Source organism: Oncorhynchus nerka, linkage group LG12 (genome assembly GCF_034236695.1).
Source record: "Oncorhynchus nerka isolate Pitt River linkage group LG12, Oner_Uvic_2.0, whole genome shotgun sequence".
Lineage (NCBI taxonomy): Eukaryota > Metazoa > Chordata > Actinopteri > Salmoniformes > Salmonidae > Oncorhynchus > Oncorhynchus nerka.
Genome location: NC_088407.1, coordinates 5,095,222 through 5,114,821, shown reverse-complemented (window position 1 = coordinate 5,114,821; position 19,600 = coordinate 5,095,222). Strand labels below are relative to the sequence as shown.

At 42.9% G+C, this 19,600-nt stretch overlaps 1 protein-coding gene across 1 annotated transcript in view; it reads left to right on the top strand.

Moving 5' to 3' along the window:
• Positions 1 to 19,394, top strand: part of LOC115124309 (serine/threonine-protein kinase DCLK2-like) — a 70,837-nt gene extending 51,443 nt beyond the window's left edge. The window contains exons 9-13 of the mRNA XM_065025994.1: positions 1,983 to 2,102; positions 5,914 to 6,060; positions 7,551 to 7,691; positions 17,535 to 17,615; positions 17,743 to 19,394. Coding sequence (XP_064882066.1) covers positions 1,983 to 2,102; positions 5,914 to 6,060; positions 7,551 to 7,691; positions 17,535 to 17,615; positions 17,743 to 17,949 — 696 coding nt within the window. The 3' untranslated portion in view covers positions 17,950 to 19,394. The remainder of the gene's footprint in view (positions 1 to 1,982; positions 2,103 to 5,913; positions 6,061 to 7,550; positions 7,692 to 17,534; positions 17,616 to 17,742) is intronic.
• The last annotated feature ends 206 nt before the right edge of the window (positions 19,395 to 19,600 follow it).

Genomic DNA, 19,600 nt, shown 5'->3' with positions numbered 1-19,600 from the left:
TGACTGACTGATTTATGTACTGTTCAGACTGATTGACTGACTGACTGATTTATGTACTGTTCAGACTGATTGACTGACTGATTTATGTACTGTTCAGACTGATTGACTGACTGATTTATGTACTGTTCAGACTGATTGATTGACTGACTGACTGATTGATTGACTGATTTATGTACTGTTCAGACTGATTGACTGACTGATTTATGTACTGTTCAGACTGATTGATTGATTGACTGACTGATTTCTGTACTGTTCAGACTGATTGACTGACTGACTGATTTATGTACTGTTCAGACTGATTGATTGACTGACTGATTTATGTACTGTTCAGACATTGATTGACTGACTGATTTATGTACTGTTCAGACTGATTGACTGACTGATTTATGTACTGTTCAGACTGGTTGACTGACTGACTGATTTATGTACTGTTCAGATTGATTGATTGACTGACTGATTTATGTACTGTTCAGACTGATTGACTGACTGATTTATGTACTGTTCAGATTGATTGACTGACTGATTTATGTACTGTTCAGATTGATTGATTGACTGACTGATTTATGTACTGTTCAGACTGATTGACTGACTGATTTATGTACTGTTCAGACTGATTGACTGATTGATTGATGTACTGTTCAGACTGATTGACTGACTGACTGACTGATTTATGTACTGTTCAGATTGATTGACTGACTGATTTATGTACTGTTCAGACTGATTGATTGATGTACTGTTCAGACTGACTGACTGACTGACTGATTTATGTATTGTTCAGACTGACTGACTGACTGATTTATGTATTGTTCAGACTGACTGACTGACTGATTTATGTACTGTTCAGACTGATTGACTGACTGATTTATGTACTGTTCAGACTGATTGATTGATTGACTGACTGATTTCTGTACTGTTCAGACTGACTGACTGATTTATGTACTGTTCAGACTGACTGATTTATGTACTGTTCAGACTGGTTGACTGACTGACTGATTTATGTACTGTTCAGATTGATTGACTGACTGATTTATGTACTGTTCAGACTGGTTGACTGACTGACTGACTGATTTATGTACTGTTCAGACTGACTGACTGATGTACTGTTCAGACTGATTGATTGACTGACTGATTTATGTACTGTTCAGACTGATTGATTGACTGACTGATTTATGTACTGTTCAGATTGATTGACTGACTGATTTATGTACTGTTCAGACTGATGTATGTACTGTTCAGACTGATTGACTGACTGACTGATTTATGTACTGTTCAGACTGACTGACTGATTTATGTATTGTTCAGACTGACTGACTGACTGATTTATGTATTGTTCAGACTGACTGACTGACTGATTTATGTATTGTTCAGACTGACTGATTTATGTATTGTTCAGACTGACTGACTGACTGATTTATGTATTGTTCAGACTGACTGATTTATGTATTGTTCAGACTGACTGACTGACTGACTGATTTATGTATAGGTATACAGTACCAGTTAAAGGTGTGGACATCAACTCATTCAAGGGTTTTTCTTTATTTTTACTATTTTCTACTCTGTAGATTAGTAGTGAAGACATCAACACTATGAAATAACACATATGGAGTCATGTAGTAACCAAAAAAGTGTTAAACAAATCGAAATATATTTTAGATTCTTCAAAGTAGCCACCCTTTGCCTTGATGACAGCTTTGCACACTCTTGGCATTCTCTCAACCAGCTTCATGAGGTAGTCACCTGGAATACATTTCAATGTGCCTTGTTAAAAGTACATTTGTGGAATTTCTTTCCTTCAGTGTGGCTACTTTGAACAATTTGTTTAACACTTTTGTTGGTTACTACATGATTCCATATGTGCTATTTCATAGTTTTTGATGTCTTCACTATTATTCTACGATGTAGAAAAATAGTAAAAAATAAAGAAAAACCCTTGAATGAGTATCTGTCTCCAACTTTTGCCTGGTCCTGTGTGTATTGATCAGGAGCACCTGATAGAGAACGAGGTTGCGGTCTTGAAGAGGGTCAGGCACCCCAGCATTATACAGCTGATTGAGGTCGACGACACGCCCACAGAACTCTACCTGGTCATGGAATTGGTCAAGGTACGAAGCGTCTCTCCGCCCCCTTGTTTGGGGTTAAAAAGGGGCGGGGCTGTGGAGAAAATGTAACCCTTTCAAGTTTAACAGAGTAATGGATGCAAGGAGCCCATCCATGACATCAACAGTATGTTGTTAATCCTGTTTTGGGGCTGTACAGTGTTGGTTTACATTTATTTTGTGAACAAACGTCAGAGTAAAACCAGGTTCTGATTGGGGTGTGACCGTTGGACCATTCTCGTGAGGCATTAAGGGATAATCGATGAGAGGCTATGTGTTCTATGTAAAATAATGAACGGCGCGGAAGGTGTGTTTCCAACACGCTGGCGGATTGGCACTGACCTTTCCACACAGTTGCATTGTTTTCCAGAGAACGCAAAGAGCCCCAAGTTGATTAACCTGCTTATACCAAAAGCCCCAAGTTCATTAACCTGCTTATACCAAGGCTATAATTAAGCAATAAGGCTTGAGAAGGTGTGGTGTATATGGCCAATACACCACGGCCAAAAGCACGACACAATGCGGAGTGCCTGGACACGGCCCTTAGCCTTGGTCTATTCGCCATATACCACATAATTCTATTATAGGGTAATTAAGGCGCGCTCTAGAACACCCATCTAGCCAATCAAGATCAAATATTCAAAAATGCCATGGTATAATAATATATTATATTCTTCAAGAATCAAGTCGGTACATATCATTCATAGAATCTAATCAAGTCAGTAACATATCATTCATAGAATCAAGTCAGTACATATCATTCATAGAATCAAGTCAGTACATATCATTCATAGAATCAAGTCAGTAACATATCATTCATAGAATCAAGTCAGTACATATCATTCATAGAATCAAGTCAGTACATATCATTCATAGAATCAAGTCAGTACATATCATTCATAGAATCAAGTCAGTACATATCATTCATAGAATCTAATCAAGTCAGTACATATCATTCATAGAATCAAGTCAGTACATATCATTCATAGAATCTAATCGGTAACATATCATTCATAGAATCAAGTCAGTACATATCATTCATAGAATCTAATCAAGTCAGTACATATCATTCATAGAATCAAGTCAGTACATATCATTCATAGAATCAAGTCAGTAACATATCATTCATAGAATCAAGTCAGTAACATATCATTAATTTATACATCCAGAAAGGGTTTTAACAACTGCTGACTGGCCCTTTTAAAGCTACAGTACATGGTGTCATGGCTGGTCATTTGTTGCATCTAAAACACTGGTGTATGAATCTGAGAGCGCCTCGTCCTTCAGCAAGCGTCTGGAGCCCGGACTCCATTTGTTGCATCTAAAACACTGGTGTATGAATCTGAGAGCGCCTCGTCCTTCAGCGTCTGGAGCCCGGACTCCATTTGTTGCATCTAAAACACTGGTGTATGAATCTGAGAGCGCCTCGTCCTTCAGCAAGCGTCTGGAGCCCGGACTCCATTTGTTGCATCTAAAACACTGGTGTATGAATCTGAGAGCGCCTCGTCCTTCAGCAAGCGTCTGGAGCCCGGACTCCATTTGTTGCATCTAAAACACTGGTGTATGAATCTGAGAGCGCCTCGTCCTTCAGCAAGCGTCTGGAGCCCGGACTCCATTTGTTGCATCTAAAACACTGGTGTATGAATCTGAGAGCGCCTCGTCCTTCAGCAAGCGTCTGGAGCCCGGACTCCATTTGTTGCATCTAAAACACTGGTGTATGAATCTGAGAGCGCCTCGCCCTTCAGCGTCTGGAGCCCGGACTCCATTTGTTGCATCTAAAACACTGGTGTATGAATCTGAGAGCGCCTCGTCCTTCAGCGTCTGGAGCCCGGACTCCATTTGTTGCATCTAAAACACTGGTGTATGAATCTGAGAGCGCCTCGTCCTTCAGCGTCTGGAGCCCGGACTCCATTTGTTGCATCTAAAACACTGGTGTATGAATCTGAGAGCGCCTCGTCCTTCAGCGTCTGGAGCCCGGACTCCATTTGTTGCATCTAAAACACTGGTGTATGAATCTGAGAGCGCCTCGTCCTTCAGCGTCTGGAGCCCGGACTCCATTTGTTGCATCTAAAACACTGGTGTATGAATCTGAGAGCGCCTCGTCCTTCAGCGTCTGGAGCCCGGACTCCATTTGTTGCATCTAAAACACTGGTGTATGAATCTGAGAGCGCCTCGTCCTTCAGCGTCTGGAGCCCGGACTCCATTTGTTGTTTTTCAAATCGTCAAAACTGTTGTTTAACCCACAAAAATCAAGGTACTGTCAAGTCATGAATTGTACCAAATATTTTAGTAATTTGACGTGTCTGTGTGTGTGTTCGTATGTGTGTGTGTTCGTATGTGTGTGTGTTCGTATGTGTGTGTGTGTGTTCGTATGTGTGTGTGTGTGTTCGTGTGTGTGTTCGTATGTGTGTTCGTATGTGTGTGTGTGTGTTCGTATGTGTGTGTGTTCGTATGTGTGTGTGTTCGTATGTGTGTCTGTTCTTATGTGTGTGTGTGTGTCTGTTCGTATGTGTGTGTGTGTGTCTGTTCGTATGTGTGTGTGTGTGTCTGTTCGTATGTGTGTCTCTGTATGTGTGTCTGTCTGTTCGTATGTGTGTGTGTGTGTTCGTATGTGTGTGTGTCTGTTCGTATGTGTGTGTGTGTGTTCGTATGTATGTGTGTGTCTGTTCGTATGTGTGTGTGTCTGTTCGTATGTGTGTGTGTCTGTTCGTATGTGTTCGTATGTGTGTGTGTCTGTTCGTATGTGTGTGTGTGTGTGTGTTCGTATGTGTGTGTGTGTGTTCGTATGTGTGTGTGTGTGTGTGTTCGTATGTGTGTGTGTGTGTTCGTATGTATGTGTGTGTCTGTTCGTATGTGTGTGTGTGTTTCTGTTCGTATGTGTGTGTTTCTGTTCGTATGTGTGTCTGTCTGTTCATGTGTGTCTGTTCGTATGTGTCTGTTCGTATGTGTGTGTGTGTGTTCGTATGTGTGTGTGTGTGTTCGTATGTATGTGTGTGTGTTCGTATGTGTGTGTGTCTGTTCGTATGTATGTGTGTGTCTGTTCGTATGTGTGTGTGTGTGTTCGTATGTGTGTGTGTCTGTTCGTATGTATGTGTGTGTCTGTTCGTATGTGTGTGTGTCTGTTCGTATGTGTGTGTGTCTGTTCATGTGTGTCTGTTCGTATGTGTCTGTTCGTATGTGTGTGTGTGTGTTCGTATGTGTGTGTGTCTGTTCATGTGTGTCTGTTCGTATGTGTGTGTTCGTATGTGTGTGTGTCTGTTCGTATGTATGTGTGTTTCTGTTCGTATGTGTGTGTGTCTGTTCGTATGCATGTGTGTGTGTTCGTATGTATGTGGGTGTGTTCGTATGTATGTGTGTGTACAGTATACTGACCTGTGTGTGTTCGTATGTATGTGTGTGTACAGTATACTGACCTGTGTGTGTTCGTATGTATGTGTGTGTACAGTATACTGACCTGTGTGTGTTCGTATGTATGTGTGTGTACAGTATACTGACCTGTGTGTGTTCGTATGTATGTGTGTGTACAGTATACTGACCTGTGTGTGTTCGTATGTATGTGTGTGTACAGTATACTGACCTGTGTGTGTTCGTATGTATGTGTGTCTGTCTGTTTGTATGTATGTGTGTGTGTTCGTATGTATGTGTGTGTACAGTATACTGACCTGTGTGTGTTCGTATGTATGTGTGTCTGTCTGTTCGTATGTATGTGTGTGTGTTCGTATGTATGTGTGTGTACAGTATACTGACCTGTGTGTGTTCGTATGTATGTGTGTGTACAGTATGCTGACCTGTGTCTGTGGACGTTCTCTCTCTGCAGGGTGGAGATCTGTTTGACGCCATCACATGTTCTACTAAGTACACAGAGAGAGATGCCAGCGCCATGGTCTTCAACCTGGCCGGGGCTATTCAATACCTACACCGTATGGACATAGTCCACAGAGACATCAAGCCTGAAAACCTGCTGGTATAAAACTCTTACATACACACCTAGAACAGGAACAGGGTTGGAGTTAAAACCCTCCAGGAGGGTTGGAGTTAAAACCCCTCCAGGAGGGTTGGAGTTAAAACCCTCCAGGAGGGTTGAAGTTAAACCCCTACAGGAGGGTTGGAGTTAAAACCCTCCAGGAGGGTTGAAGTTAAACCCCTACAGGAGGGTTGAAGTTAAACCCCTACAGGAGGGTTGGAGTTAAAAACATCCAGGAGGGTTGGAGTTAAAAACATCCAGGAGGGTTGGAGTTAAAAACATCCAGGAGGGTTGGAGTTAAAAACATCCAGGAGGGTTGGAGTTAAAACCTACAGGAGGGTTGGAGTTAAAACCTACAGGAGGGTTGGAGTTAAAACCTACAGGAGGGTTGGAGTTAAACCCTACAGGAGGGTTGGAGTTAAACCCTACAGGAGGGTTGGAGTTAAAACCTACAGGAGGGTTGGAGTTAAAACCCTCCAGGAGGGTTGGAGTTAAAACCCCTCCAGGAGGGTTGGAGTTAAAACCCCTCCAGGAGGGTTGGAGTTAAAACCCCTCCAGGAGGGTTGGAGTTAAAACCCCTCCAGGAGGGTTGGAGTTAAAACCCCTCCAGGAGGGTTGGAGTTAAAACCCCTCCAGGAGGGTTGGAGTTAAAACCCCTCCAGGAGAGTTGGAGTTAAACCCCTCCAGGAGGGTTGGAGTTAAACCCCTCCAGGAGGGTTGGAGTTAAACCCCTCCAGGAGGGTTGGAGTTAAACCCCTCCAGGAGGGTTGGAGTTAAACCCCTCCAGGAGGGTTGGAGTTAAACCCCCCCGGGAGGGTTGGAGTTAGGAGGGTTGGAGTTAAACCCCCCCAGGAGGGTTGGAGTTAAAACCCTCCAGGAGGGTTGGAGTTAAACCCCCTCCAGGAGGGTTGGAGTTAAACCCCTCCAGGAGGGTTGGAGTTAAACCCCTCCAGGAGGGTTGGAGTTAAACCCCTCCAGGAGGGTTGGAGTTAAACCCCTCCAGGAGGGTTGGAGTTAAAACCCTCCAGGAGGGTTGGAGTTAAAACCCTCCAGGAGGGTTGGAGTTAAAACCCTCCAGGAGGGTTGGAGTTAAAACCCTCCAGGAGGGTTGGAGTTAAAACCCTCCAGGAGGGTTGGAGTTAAAACCTACAGGAGGGTTTCTCTCCAGGAACAGGGTTATAGTTAAAACCTCCAGGAGGGTCGCTCTCCAGGAACAGGGTTGGAGTTAAAACCTACAGGAGGGTATCTCTCCAGGAACAGGGTTATAGTTAAAAACCTACAGGAGGGTATCTCTCTAGGAACAGGGTTGGAGTTAAAACCTACAGGAGGGTATCTCTCCAGGAACAGGGTTATAGTTAAAAACCTACAGGAGGGTCTCTCTCTAGGAACATAGTTGGAGTTAAATCCTACAGGAGGGTTTCTTTTACATTACACTTTAGTCATGTATATCAACCCATCACCGGTCTCCTTTCTTGCCCCGTGACCTCCAGGTGTGTGAGTACCTGGATGGGACCAAGTCGTTGAAGCTGGGGGATTTTGGCCTGGCTACAGTCGTAGAGGGACCTCTGTATACAGTCTGCGGGACACCCACATATGTGGCTCCAGAGATCATCGCTGAGACCCAAGAGGGTGTGTGTGTGTAGAGACCATCGCTGAGACTGGGTAAGAGGAGTGTGTGTGTAGAGACCATCGTAGAGGGACCCCTGTATACAGTCTGCGGGACACCCACATATGTGGCTCCAGAGATCATCGCTGAGACTGGGTAAGAGGTGTATGTGTGTGTAGAGACCATCGCTGAGACTGGGTAAGAGGTGTGTGTGTGTGTAGAGATCATCGCTGAGACTGGGTAAGAGGTGTGTGTGTGTGTAGAGACCATCGCTGAGACTGGGTAAGAGGAGTGTGTGTGTGTAGAGACCATCGTAGAGGGACCCCTGTATACAGTCTGCGGGACACCCACATATGTGGCTCCAGAGATCATCGCTGAGACTGGGTAAGAGGTGTATGTGTGTGTAGAGACCATCGCTGAGACTGGGTAAGAGGTGTATGTGTGTGTAGAGATCATCGCTGAGACTGGGTAAGAGGTGTGTGTGTGTGTGTAGAGACCATCGCTGAGACTGGGTAAGAGGTGTATGTGTGTGTAGAGACCATCGCTGAGACTGGGTAAGAGGTGTATGTGTGTGTAGAGATCATCGCTGAGACTGGGTAAGAGGTGTATGTGTGTGTAGAGATCATCGCTGAGACTGGGTAAGAGGTGTGTGTGTGTGTGTAGAGATCATCGCTGAGACTGGGTAAGAGGTGTGTGTGTGTGTGTAGAGATCATCGCTGAGACTGGGTAAGAGGTGTGTGTGTGTGTGTAGAGACCATCGCTGAGACTGGGTAAGAGGTGTGTGTGTGTGTAGAGACCATCGCTGAGACTGGGTAAGAGGTGTGTGTGTGTAGAGACCATCGCTGAGACTGGGTAAGAGGTGTGTGTGTGTGTGTGTCTCGGAGACTGGGTAAGAGGTGTGTGTGTAGAGACCATCGCTGAGACTGGGTAAGAGGTGTGTGTGTGTGTGTGTGTCTCGGAGACTGGGTAAGAGGTGTGTGTGTGTGTAGAGACCATCGCTGAGACTGGGTAAGAGGTGTGTGTGTGTAGAGACCATCGCTGAGACTGGGTAAGAGGTGTGTGTGTGTGTGTGTGTCTCGGAGACTGGGTAAGAGGTGTGTGTGTAGAGACCATCGCTGAGACTGGGTAAGAGGTGTGTGTGTGTGTGTGTGTCTCGGAGACTGGGTAAGAGGTGTGTGTGTGTGTAGAGACCATCGCTGAGACTGGGTAAGAGGTGTGTGTGTGTGTCTCGGAGACCTGATAAGAGGAGTGTGTGTGTGTAGAGACCATCGCTGAGACTGGGTAAGAGGTGTGTGTGTGTGTGTCTCGGAGACCTGATAAGAGGAGTGTGTGTGTAGAGACCATCCTGAGACTGGGTAAGAGCTGTGTGTGTGTGTCTCGAGACCTGATAAGAGGGGTTGTGTGTTCGGAGACCTGATAAGAGGTGTGTGTGTGTGTCTCGGAGACCTGATAAGAGGAGTGTGTGTGTGTAGAGACCATCTCGGAGACCTGATAAGAGGAGTGTGTGTGTGTAGAGACCATCTCGGAGACCTGATAAGAGGAGTGTGTGTGTGTAGAGACCATCTCGGAGACCTGATAAGAGGTGTGTGTGTGTTTGTGTGTGTGTCTCGGAGACCTGATAAGAGGTGTGTGTGTGTGTGTAGAGACCATCTCGGAGACCTGATAAGAGGAGTGTGTGTGTTTGTGTGTGTGTCTCGGAGACCTGATAAGAGGTGTGTGTGTGTGTAGAGACCATCTCGGAGACCTGATAAGAGGAGTGTGTGTGTAGAGACCATCTCGGAGACCTGATAAGAGGTGTGTGTGTGTGTAGAGACCATCGCTGAGACTGGGTAAGAGGTGTGTGTGTGTGTCTCGGAGACCTGATAAGAGGAGTGTGTGTGTGTAGAGACCATCGCTGAGACTGGGTAAGAGGTGTGTGTGTGTGTGTCTCGGAGACCTGATAAGAGGAGTGTGTGTGTGTAGAGACCATCGCTGAGACTGGGTAAGAGCTGTGTGTGTGTGTAGAGATCATCGCTGAGACTGGGTAAGAGGTGTGTGTGTGTGTGTAGAGACCATCGCTGAGACTGGGTAAGAGGTGTATGTGTGTGTAGAGACCATCGCTGAGACTGGGTAAGAGGTGTATGTGTGTGTAGAGATCATCGCTGAGACTGGGTAAGAGGTGTATGTGTGTGTAGAGATCATCGCTGAGACTGGGTAAGAGGTGTGTGTGTGTGTGTAGAGATCATCGCTGAGACTGGGTAAGAGGTGTGTGTGTGTGTGTAGAGATCATCGCTGAGACTGGGTAAGAGGTGTGTGTGTGTGTGTAGAGACCATCGCTGAGACTGGGTAAGAGGTGTGTGTGTGTGTAGAGACCATCGCTGAGACTGGGTAAGAGGTGTGTGTGTAGAGACCATCGCTGAGACTGGGTAAGAGGTGTGTGTGTGTGTGTGTGTCTCGGAGACTGGGTAAGAGGTGTGTGTGTAGAGACCATCGCTGAGACTGGGTAAGAGGTGTGTGTGTGTGTGTGTGTCTCGGAGACTGGGTAAGAGGTGTGTGTGTGTGTAGAGACCATCGCTGAGACTGGGTAAGAGGTGTGTGTGTGTGTCTCGGAGACCTGATAAGAGGAGTGTGTGTGTGTAGAGACCATCGCTGAGACTGGGTAAGAGGTGTGTGTGTGTGTGTCTCGGAGACCTGATAAGAGGAGTGTGTGTGTGTAGAGACCATCGCTGAGACTGGGTAAGAGCTGTGTGTGTGTGTCTCGGAGACCTGATAAGAGGAGTGTGTGTGTGTCTCGGAGACCTGATAAGAGGTGTGTGTGTGTGTCTCGGAGACCTGATAAGAGGAGTGTGTGTGTGTAGAGACCATCTCGGAGACCTGATAAGAGGAGTGTGTGTGTGTAGAGACCATCTCGGAGACCTGATAAGAGGAGTGTGTGTGTGTAGAGACCATCTCGGAGACCTGATAAGAGGTGTGTGTGTGTTTGTGTGTGTGTCTCGGAGACCTGATAAGAGGTGTGTGTGTGTGTGTAGAGACCATCTCGGAGACCTGATAAGAGGAGTGTGTGTGTTTGTGTCTCGGAGACCTGATAAGAGGTGTGTGTGTGTGTAGAGACCATCTCGGAGACCTGATAAGAGGAGTGTGTGTGTAGAGACCATCTCGGAGACCTGATAAGAGGTGTGTGTGTGTGTAGAGACCATCGCTGAGACTGGGTAAGAGGTGTGTGTGTGTCGGAGACCTGATAAGAGAGTGTGTGTGTATAGAGACCATCGCTGAGACTGGGTAAGAGGTGTGTGTGTGTGTGTCTCGGAGACCTGATAAGAGGAGTGTGTGTGTGTAGAGACCATCGCTGAGACTGGGTAAGAGCTGTGTGTGTGTGTCTCGGAGACCTGATAAGAGGAGTGTGTGTGTGTCTCGGAGACCTGATAAGAGGTGTGTGTGTGTGTCTCGGAGACCTGATAAGAGGAGTGTGTGTGTGTAGAGACCATCTCGGAGACCTGATAAGAGGAGTGTGTGTGTGTAGAGACCATCTCGGAGACCTGATAAGAGGAGTGTGTGTGTGTAGAGACCATCTCGGAGACCTGATAAGACCTGAGACCTGATAAGAGAGTGTGTGTGTGTGTAGAGACCATCTCGGAGACCTGATAAGAGTGGTGTGTGTGTGTGTGTGTAGAGACCTGATCCATCTCGGAGACCTGATAAGAGGAGTGTGTGTGTTTGTGTGTGTGTCTCGGAGACCTGATAAGAGGAGTGTTTGTGTGTGTGTGTCTCGGAGACCTGATAAGAGGAGTGTGTGTGTAGAGACCATCTCGGAGACCTGATAAGAGGAGTGTGTGTGTTTGTGTGTGTGTCTCGGAGACCTGATAAGAGGAGTGTTTGTGTGTGTGTGTCTCGGAGACCTGATAAGAGGAGTGTGTGTGTAGAGACCATCTCGGAGACCTGATAAGAGGAGTGTGTGTGTAGAGACCATCTCGGAGACCTGATAAGAGGTGTGTGTGTGTAGAGACCATCGCTGAGACTGGGTAAGAGGTGTGTGTGTGTAGAGACCATCGCTGAGACTGGGTAAGAGGTGTGTGTGTGTGTAGAGACCATCGCTGAGACTGGGTAAGAGGAGTGTGTGTGTGTAGAGACCATCGTAGAGGGACCCCTGTATACAGTCTGGAACCCCCACATATGTAGCTCCAGAGATCATCGCTGAGACTGGGTAAGAGGTGTGTGTGTAGAGACCATCGCTGAGACTGGGTAAGAGGTGTGTGTGTGTGTGTGTGTCTCGGAGACTGGGTAAGAGGTGTGTGTGTAGAGACCATCGCTGAGACTGGGTAAGAGGTGTGTGTGTGTGTGTCTCGAGACTGGGTAAGAGGTGTGTGTGTGTGTAGAGACCATTGAGATAACGTGTGTGTGTGTGTTCGGAGACCTGATAAGAGGAGTTTGAATTGTAGAGACCATCGCTGAGACTGGGTAAGATGTGTGTCTCAGACCTTAAGAGGAGTGTGTGTGTCAGAGACCATCGCTGAGACTGGGTAAGAGCTGTGTGTGATTCTCGGAGACCTGATAAGACCATCTTGTGTGTCTCGGAGACCTGATAAGAGTGTGTGTGTGTGTCGGAGACCTGATAAGAGGAGTGTGTGTGTGTAGAGACATTCTGTGTGTGGAGACCTGATAAGAGGTGTGTGTGTGTAGAGACCATCTCGGAGACCTGATAAGAGTGTGTGTGTGTAGAGACCATCTCGGAGACCTGATAACAGGTGTGTGTGTGTTTGTGTGTGTGTCTCGGAGACCTGATAAGAGGTGTGTGTGTGTGTAGAGACCATCTCGGAGACCTGATAAGAGGAGTGTGTGTGTTTGTGTGTGTGTCTCGGAGACCTGATAAGAGGTGTGTGTGTGTGTAGAGACCATCTCGGAGACCTGATAAGAGGAGTGTGTGTGTAGAGACCATCTCGGAGACCTGATAAGAGGTGTGTGTGTGTGTAGAGACCATCTCGGAGACCTGATAAGAGGAGTGTGTGTGTTTGTGTGTGTGTCTCGGAGACCTGATAAGAGGAGTGTTTGTGTGTGTGTGTCTCGGAGACCTGATAAGAGGAGTGTGTGTGTAGAGACCATCTCGGAGACCTGATAAGAGGAGTGTGTGTGTAGAGACCATCTCGGAGACCTGATAAGAGGTGTGTGTGTGTAGAGACCATCTCGGAGACCTGATAAGAGGAGTGTGTGTGTTTGTGTGTGTGTCTCGGAGACCTGATAAGAGAGTGTGTGTCTCGGAGACCTGATAAGAGGAAGAGACCATCTCGGGACCTGATAAACAGTAGACCCAGTAGACCATCTCGGAGACCTGATAACAGTGTGAATGTAGAGACCATCCAGACCTGATAAGGAGTTGTTGTGTGTCAGAGACCTGATAAGAGGAATGTGTGTGTTTGTGTGTGTGTCTGGAGACCCACAGGTGTGTGTTTGTGTGTGTGCAACTTTTCCACCACTGAAGATAGTTGTCTGAGCTCCATATTGTGGGGGTGAGTTTTATTTTCAGAAAAATGGTTTAACTGGGATAGATCTGCAATTGTTTAACAGGTACTGATTCAGATAAAACCATCTTCTATGCACCAAAATGGTAGAACAGTAGATGATGTACTTACCAGCAGATGGTGTTAACGGTCTGAAGGTGGATATCTTGCAGGTGTTATCACCTATATTGTGTGGGTTCCCTCAGTTGATGGTGATAACAGTAGATCGTTCTGGTATAACAGTAGATGGTATAACAGTAGATAGATGGTATAACAGCAGATAGATGGTATAACAGTAGATGGTATAACAGTAGATACGACCTGTATAACAGTAGATAGATGGTATCACAGTAGATGGTATACTGGTTTAACAGTAGATAGATGGTATAACAGAATTCCTTCCCCAGAGATAGATGGGGGTATAACAGTAGATAGATCAGCAGTAGATAGATGGTATAACAGTAGATAGATGGTATAACAGCAGATAGATATAACCACAGTAGCCCGATAACAGTAGATGGGTATAACAGCAGATAGATGGTATAGACATCCAGATGGTATAACAGTAGATAGATGGTATAACAGCAGATAGATGGTATAACAGTAGATAGATGGTATAACAGTAGATGGTATAACAGTAGATAGATGGTATAACAGCAGATAGATGGTATAACAGTAGATGGTATAACATTAGATAGATGGTATAACATTAGATGGTATAACATTAGATAACAGGTAGATGGTAACAGTAGATAGATGGTATAACAGTAGATTAGATAGATGGTATAACAGTAGATAGATGGTATAACAGTAGATAGATGGTATAACATTAGATAGATGGTATAACAGTAGATAGATGGTATAACAGAAGATGGTATAACAGTAGATAGATGGTATAACAGTAGATAGATGGTATAACAGTAGATGGATGGTATAACAGTAGATAGATGGTATAACAGTAGATGGTATAACAGTAGATAGATGGTATAACAGTAGATGGTATAACAGTAGATAGATGGTATAACAGTAGATGGTATAACAGTAGATAGATGGTATAACAGTAGATAGATGGTATAACAGTAGATGGTATAACATTAGATAGATGGTATAACATTAGATGGTATAACATTAGATGGTATAACAGTAGATAGATGGTATAACATTAGATAGATGGTATAACAGTAGATAGATGGTATAACATTAGATAGATGGTATAACATTAGATGGTATAACAGTAGATAGATGGTATAACAGTAGATAGATGGTATAACAGTAGATAGATGGTATAACATTAGATGGTATAACAGTAGATAGATGGTATAACAGTAGATAGATGGTATAACAGTAGATGGTATAACAGTAGATAGATGGTATAACAGTAGATAGATGGTATAACAGTAGATAGATGGTATAACAGTAGATAGATGGTATAACAGTAGATAGATGGTATAACAGTAGATGGTATAACAGTAGATAGATGGTATAACATTAGATGGTATAACAGTAGATAGATGGTATAACAGTAGATAGATGGTATAACAGTAGATAGATGGTATAACATTAGATAGATGGTATAACAGTAGATAGATGGTATAACATTAGATAGATGGTATAACATTAGATGGTATAACATTAGATAGATGGTATAACAGTAGATAGATGGTATAACAGTAGATGGTATAACAGTAGATAGATGGTATAACAGTAGATGGTATAACAGTAGATAGATGGTATAACAGTAGATAGATGGTATAACAGTAGATAGATGGTATAACAGTAGATAGATGGTATAACATTAGATAGATGGTATAACAGTAGATGGTATAACAGTAGATGGTATAACAGTAGATAGATGGTATAACAGTAGATAGATGGTATAACAGTAGATAGATGGTATAACATTAGATAGATGGTATAACAGTAGATGGTATAACAGTAGATAGATGGTATAACAGTAGATGGTATAACATTAGATAGATGGTATAACAGTAGATAGATGGTATAACAGTAGATAGATGGTATAACAGTAGATAGATGGTATAACATTAGATAGATGGTATAACAGTAGATGGTATAACAGTAGATAGATGGTATAACAGTAGATAGATGGTATAACAGTAGATAGATGGTATAACAGTAGATAGATGGTATAACAGTAGATGGTATAACATTAGATAGATGGTATAACAGTAGATAGATGGTATAACAGTAGATAGATGGTATAACAGTAGATGGTATAACAGTAGATGGTATAACATTAGATAGATGGTATAACAGTAGATAGATGGTATAACAGTAGATAGATGGTATAACAGTAGATAGATGGTATAACAGTAGATAGATGGTATAACAGTAGATAGATGGTATAACAGTAGATAGATGGTATAACAGTAGATGGTATAACATTAGATAGATGGTATAACAGTAGATGGTATAACATTAGATAGATGGTATAACAGTAGATAGATGGTATAACAGTAGATGGTATAACAGTAGATAGATGGTATAACAGTAGATGGTATAACAGTAGATAGATGGTATAACAGTAGATGGTATAACAGTAGATAGATGGTATAACAGTAGATAGATGGTATAACATTAGATAGATGGTATAACAGTAGATGGTATAACAGTAGATGGTATAACAGTAGATAGATGGTATAACAGTAGATGGTATAACAGTAGATAGATGGTATAACATTAGATAGATGGTATAACAGTAGATGGTATAACAGTAGATAGATGGTATAACAGTAGATGGTATAACAGTAGATAGATGGTATAACAGTAGATGGTATAACAGTAGATAGATGGTATAACAGTAGATGGTATAACAGTAGATAGATGGTATAACATTAGATAGATGGTATAACAGTAGATGGTATAACAGTAGATAGATGGTATAACAGTAGATGGTATAACATTAGATAGATGGTATAACAGTAGATGGTATAACAGTAGATGGTATAACATTAGATAGATGGTATAACAGTAGATGGTATAACATTAGATAGATGGTATAACAGTAGATGGTATAACATTAGATAGATGGTATAACAGTAGATGGTATAACATTAGATAGATGGTATAACAGTAGATAGATGGTATAACAGTAGATAGATGGTATAACAGTAGATAGATGGTATAACAGTAGATAGATGGTATAACAGTAGATAGATGGTATAACATTAGATAGATGGTATAACATTAGATAGATGGTATAACAGTAGATGGTATAACAGTAGATGGTATAACAGTAGATAGATGGTATAACAGTAGATAGATGGTATAACAGTAGATGGTATAACAGTAGATAGTATAACAGTAGATAGATGGTATAACATTAGATAGATGGTATAACAGTAGATGGTATAACAGTAGATGGTATAACAGTAGATGGTATAACAGTAGATAGATGGTATAACAGTAGATGGTATAACAGTAGATAGATGGTATAACATTAGATAGATGGTATAACAGTAGATGGTATAACAGTAGATAGATGGTATAACAGTAGATGGTATAACAGTAGATAGATGGTATAACAGTAGATGGTATAACAGTAGATAGATGGTAGAACATTAGATAGATGGTATAACAGTAGATGGTATAACAGTAGATAGATGGTATAACAGTAGATGGTATAACATTAGATAGATGGTATAACAGTAGATGGTATAACATTAGATAGATGGTATAACAGTAGATGGTATAACATTAGATAGATGGTATAACAGTAGATGGTATAACATTAGATAGATGGTATAACAGTAGATAGATGGTATAACAGTAGATGGTATAACAGTAGATAGATGGTATAACATTAGATAGATGGTATAACAGTAGATAGATGGTATAACAGTAGATGGTATAACAGTAGATGGTATAACAGTAGATGGTATAACAGTAGATGGTATAACAGTAGATGGTATAACAGTAGATAGATGGTATAACAGTAGATAGATGGTATAACATTAGATAGATGGTATAACAGTAGATAGATGGTATAACATTAGATGGTATAACAGTAGATAGATGGTATAACAGTAGATAGATGGTATAACAGTAGATGGTATAACAGTAGATAGATGGTATAACAGTAGATAGATGGTATAACATTAGATAGATGGTATAACAGTAGATGGTATAACAGTAGATAGATGGTATAACAGTAGATAGATGGTATAACAGTAGATAGATGGTATAACAGTAGATGGTATAACAGTAGATAGATGGTATAACAGTAGATAGATGGTATAACAGTAGATAGATGGTATAACAGTAGATGGTACACTGCACCACGTAGTGTATTGGAATACAAATATTCGCAGTTCAGTAATTGCCCTTAAACATAGCTTCTGCGTTGCATACTGACTGTCACATGACGTCTTTCCTAGATGCTGATTGGTCAGATGCTGCAGGTGAACGCGGACATTCGTTATTCAGCAGAGGAGGTTCTCTCACACCCCTGGGTTACGGTAGGCCTCCCACCACACATACACACACACACACACACACACACACGTCACCTATACACTGACCGACAAACTCCACAACGTCCTCTACCCTCATCTGAATAAACGTGTGTGTGTGTGTGTTTTGCAGGACGAGGCCACTCTGGAGGGCAGAAACGTGAACACAGAGACGTTATCGTCAGCTACGGTGACCCCTGACCTTCCAGTGACCCCTACAACCCCGACCTTTGCCCCTATGACCCCGGCAGCACAGAGTAGCCCCGTCCACAACAACACTACTAATCCCAACACTAAATCTGTTACCTCTGCTGAGGACACATCCCATTTCAGCACCTAGGCCCTGGGATGGGCAACTTTGATGGGGGTGGGAGCCACCAACAATCTGAACTCATCATGAGGGGCAGCGGTGGCTCGTGGGCGGAGTGAAGATTTAGTAATTTTATAACTCATTTCCTGCAATTCTACACATTTTGCCATGTGGGTGGAGAGAAATGTTTGCCGTTTTTAATATGATATCTGAATGAGAGTGACAAACAAAATCAATGGGAGCCCATGATTACACCATGATTCCTACCAGTTCAGATAGCTGGCTAGACTAATGAACATAATTAGACCATGATTCCTACCAGTTCAGATAGCTGGCTAGACTAATTAACATAATTAGACCATGATTCCTACCAGTTCAGATAGCTGGCTAGACTAATTAACATAATTAGACCATGATTCCTACCAGTTCAGATAGCTGGCTAGACTAATTAACATAATTAGACCATGATTCCTGCCAGTTCAGATAGCTGGCTAGACTAATTAACATAATTAGACCATGATTCCTACCAGTTTAGATAGCTGGCTAGACTAATTAACATAATTACACCATGATCCCTACCAGTTCAGATAGCTGGCTAAACTAATTAACATAATTAGACCAAGTAACCAATCTAAAAACATGTAGCTGACATGGGCCAATCGGGTGACTGTCAGTGACTGACATAACAAGAGAAAAAACTGCTGATGCACAACCTGACTTCACCTTGTGTATTCTACTATTCTACCTAGCAACAGTAAGTTGTGAGCCCGACTGAGTTCCAAAAAATTAAATGGATACGCGGGCTTAGAAAAGAGTTCCCTTCCCTGGGCTCTTCTCTTATAGGCGAGAAGAGAGAGGACCAAACAGAGCCCTCGACCCTGCGCCCTGCCCTATTGGGTGTGGAGATCTGAGAGGATTTGATTGGCGTTAGCAATATGGTGAAACTTCCACCTCGCCTATCAGAGGGCAAGGTGTAAGCTATTAGCATATTGCTAACGCCTATCAAATCCAGATCTCCACAAGTGCGTTGTGAGTCCATTTAGGATGTGGGCCATTTTCCATTTCAGTCCCTAGCTCCTTCTCCTAGCTGAGGAGACGAGAGCTGGAGAAGGGGTTGATAGGACAGAAGTGTGGACTGTATTATACCAACAACCTCAGATAAAATACTGCACAGTACCCCTCCAAAACATATATCTATCTCTCTTTCTTTCTCTCTCCCGCTCTCTCTCCTAACTTTCTTTCTCTTTCTGGTCTCAGTCCTCTCTAACTCATATGTAGCTCATCTTTCCCTCCCCTTTGGAGATGTGGAGAATGGAGTATACTGTGGAGAATAGAGTATACTGTGGAGAATAGAGTATACTGTGGATAATAGAGTATACTATGGAGAATATAGTATACTGTGGAGAATATAGTATACTGTGGAGAATATAGTATACTGTGGAGAATAGAGTATACTGTGGAGAATAGAGTATACTATGGAGAGTATATAGAATATAGTATACTATGGAGAATATAGTATACTGTGGAGAATAGAGTATACTGTGGAGAATAGAGTATACTGTGGAGAATAGAGTATACTGTGGAGAATGGAGTATACTGTGGAGAATGGAGTATACTGTGGAGAATGGAGTATACTGTGGAGAATGGAGTATACTGTGGAGAATGGAGTATACTGTGGAGA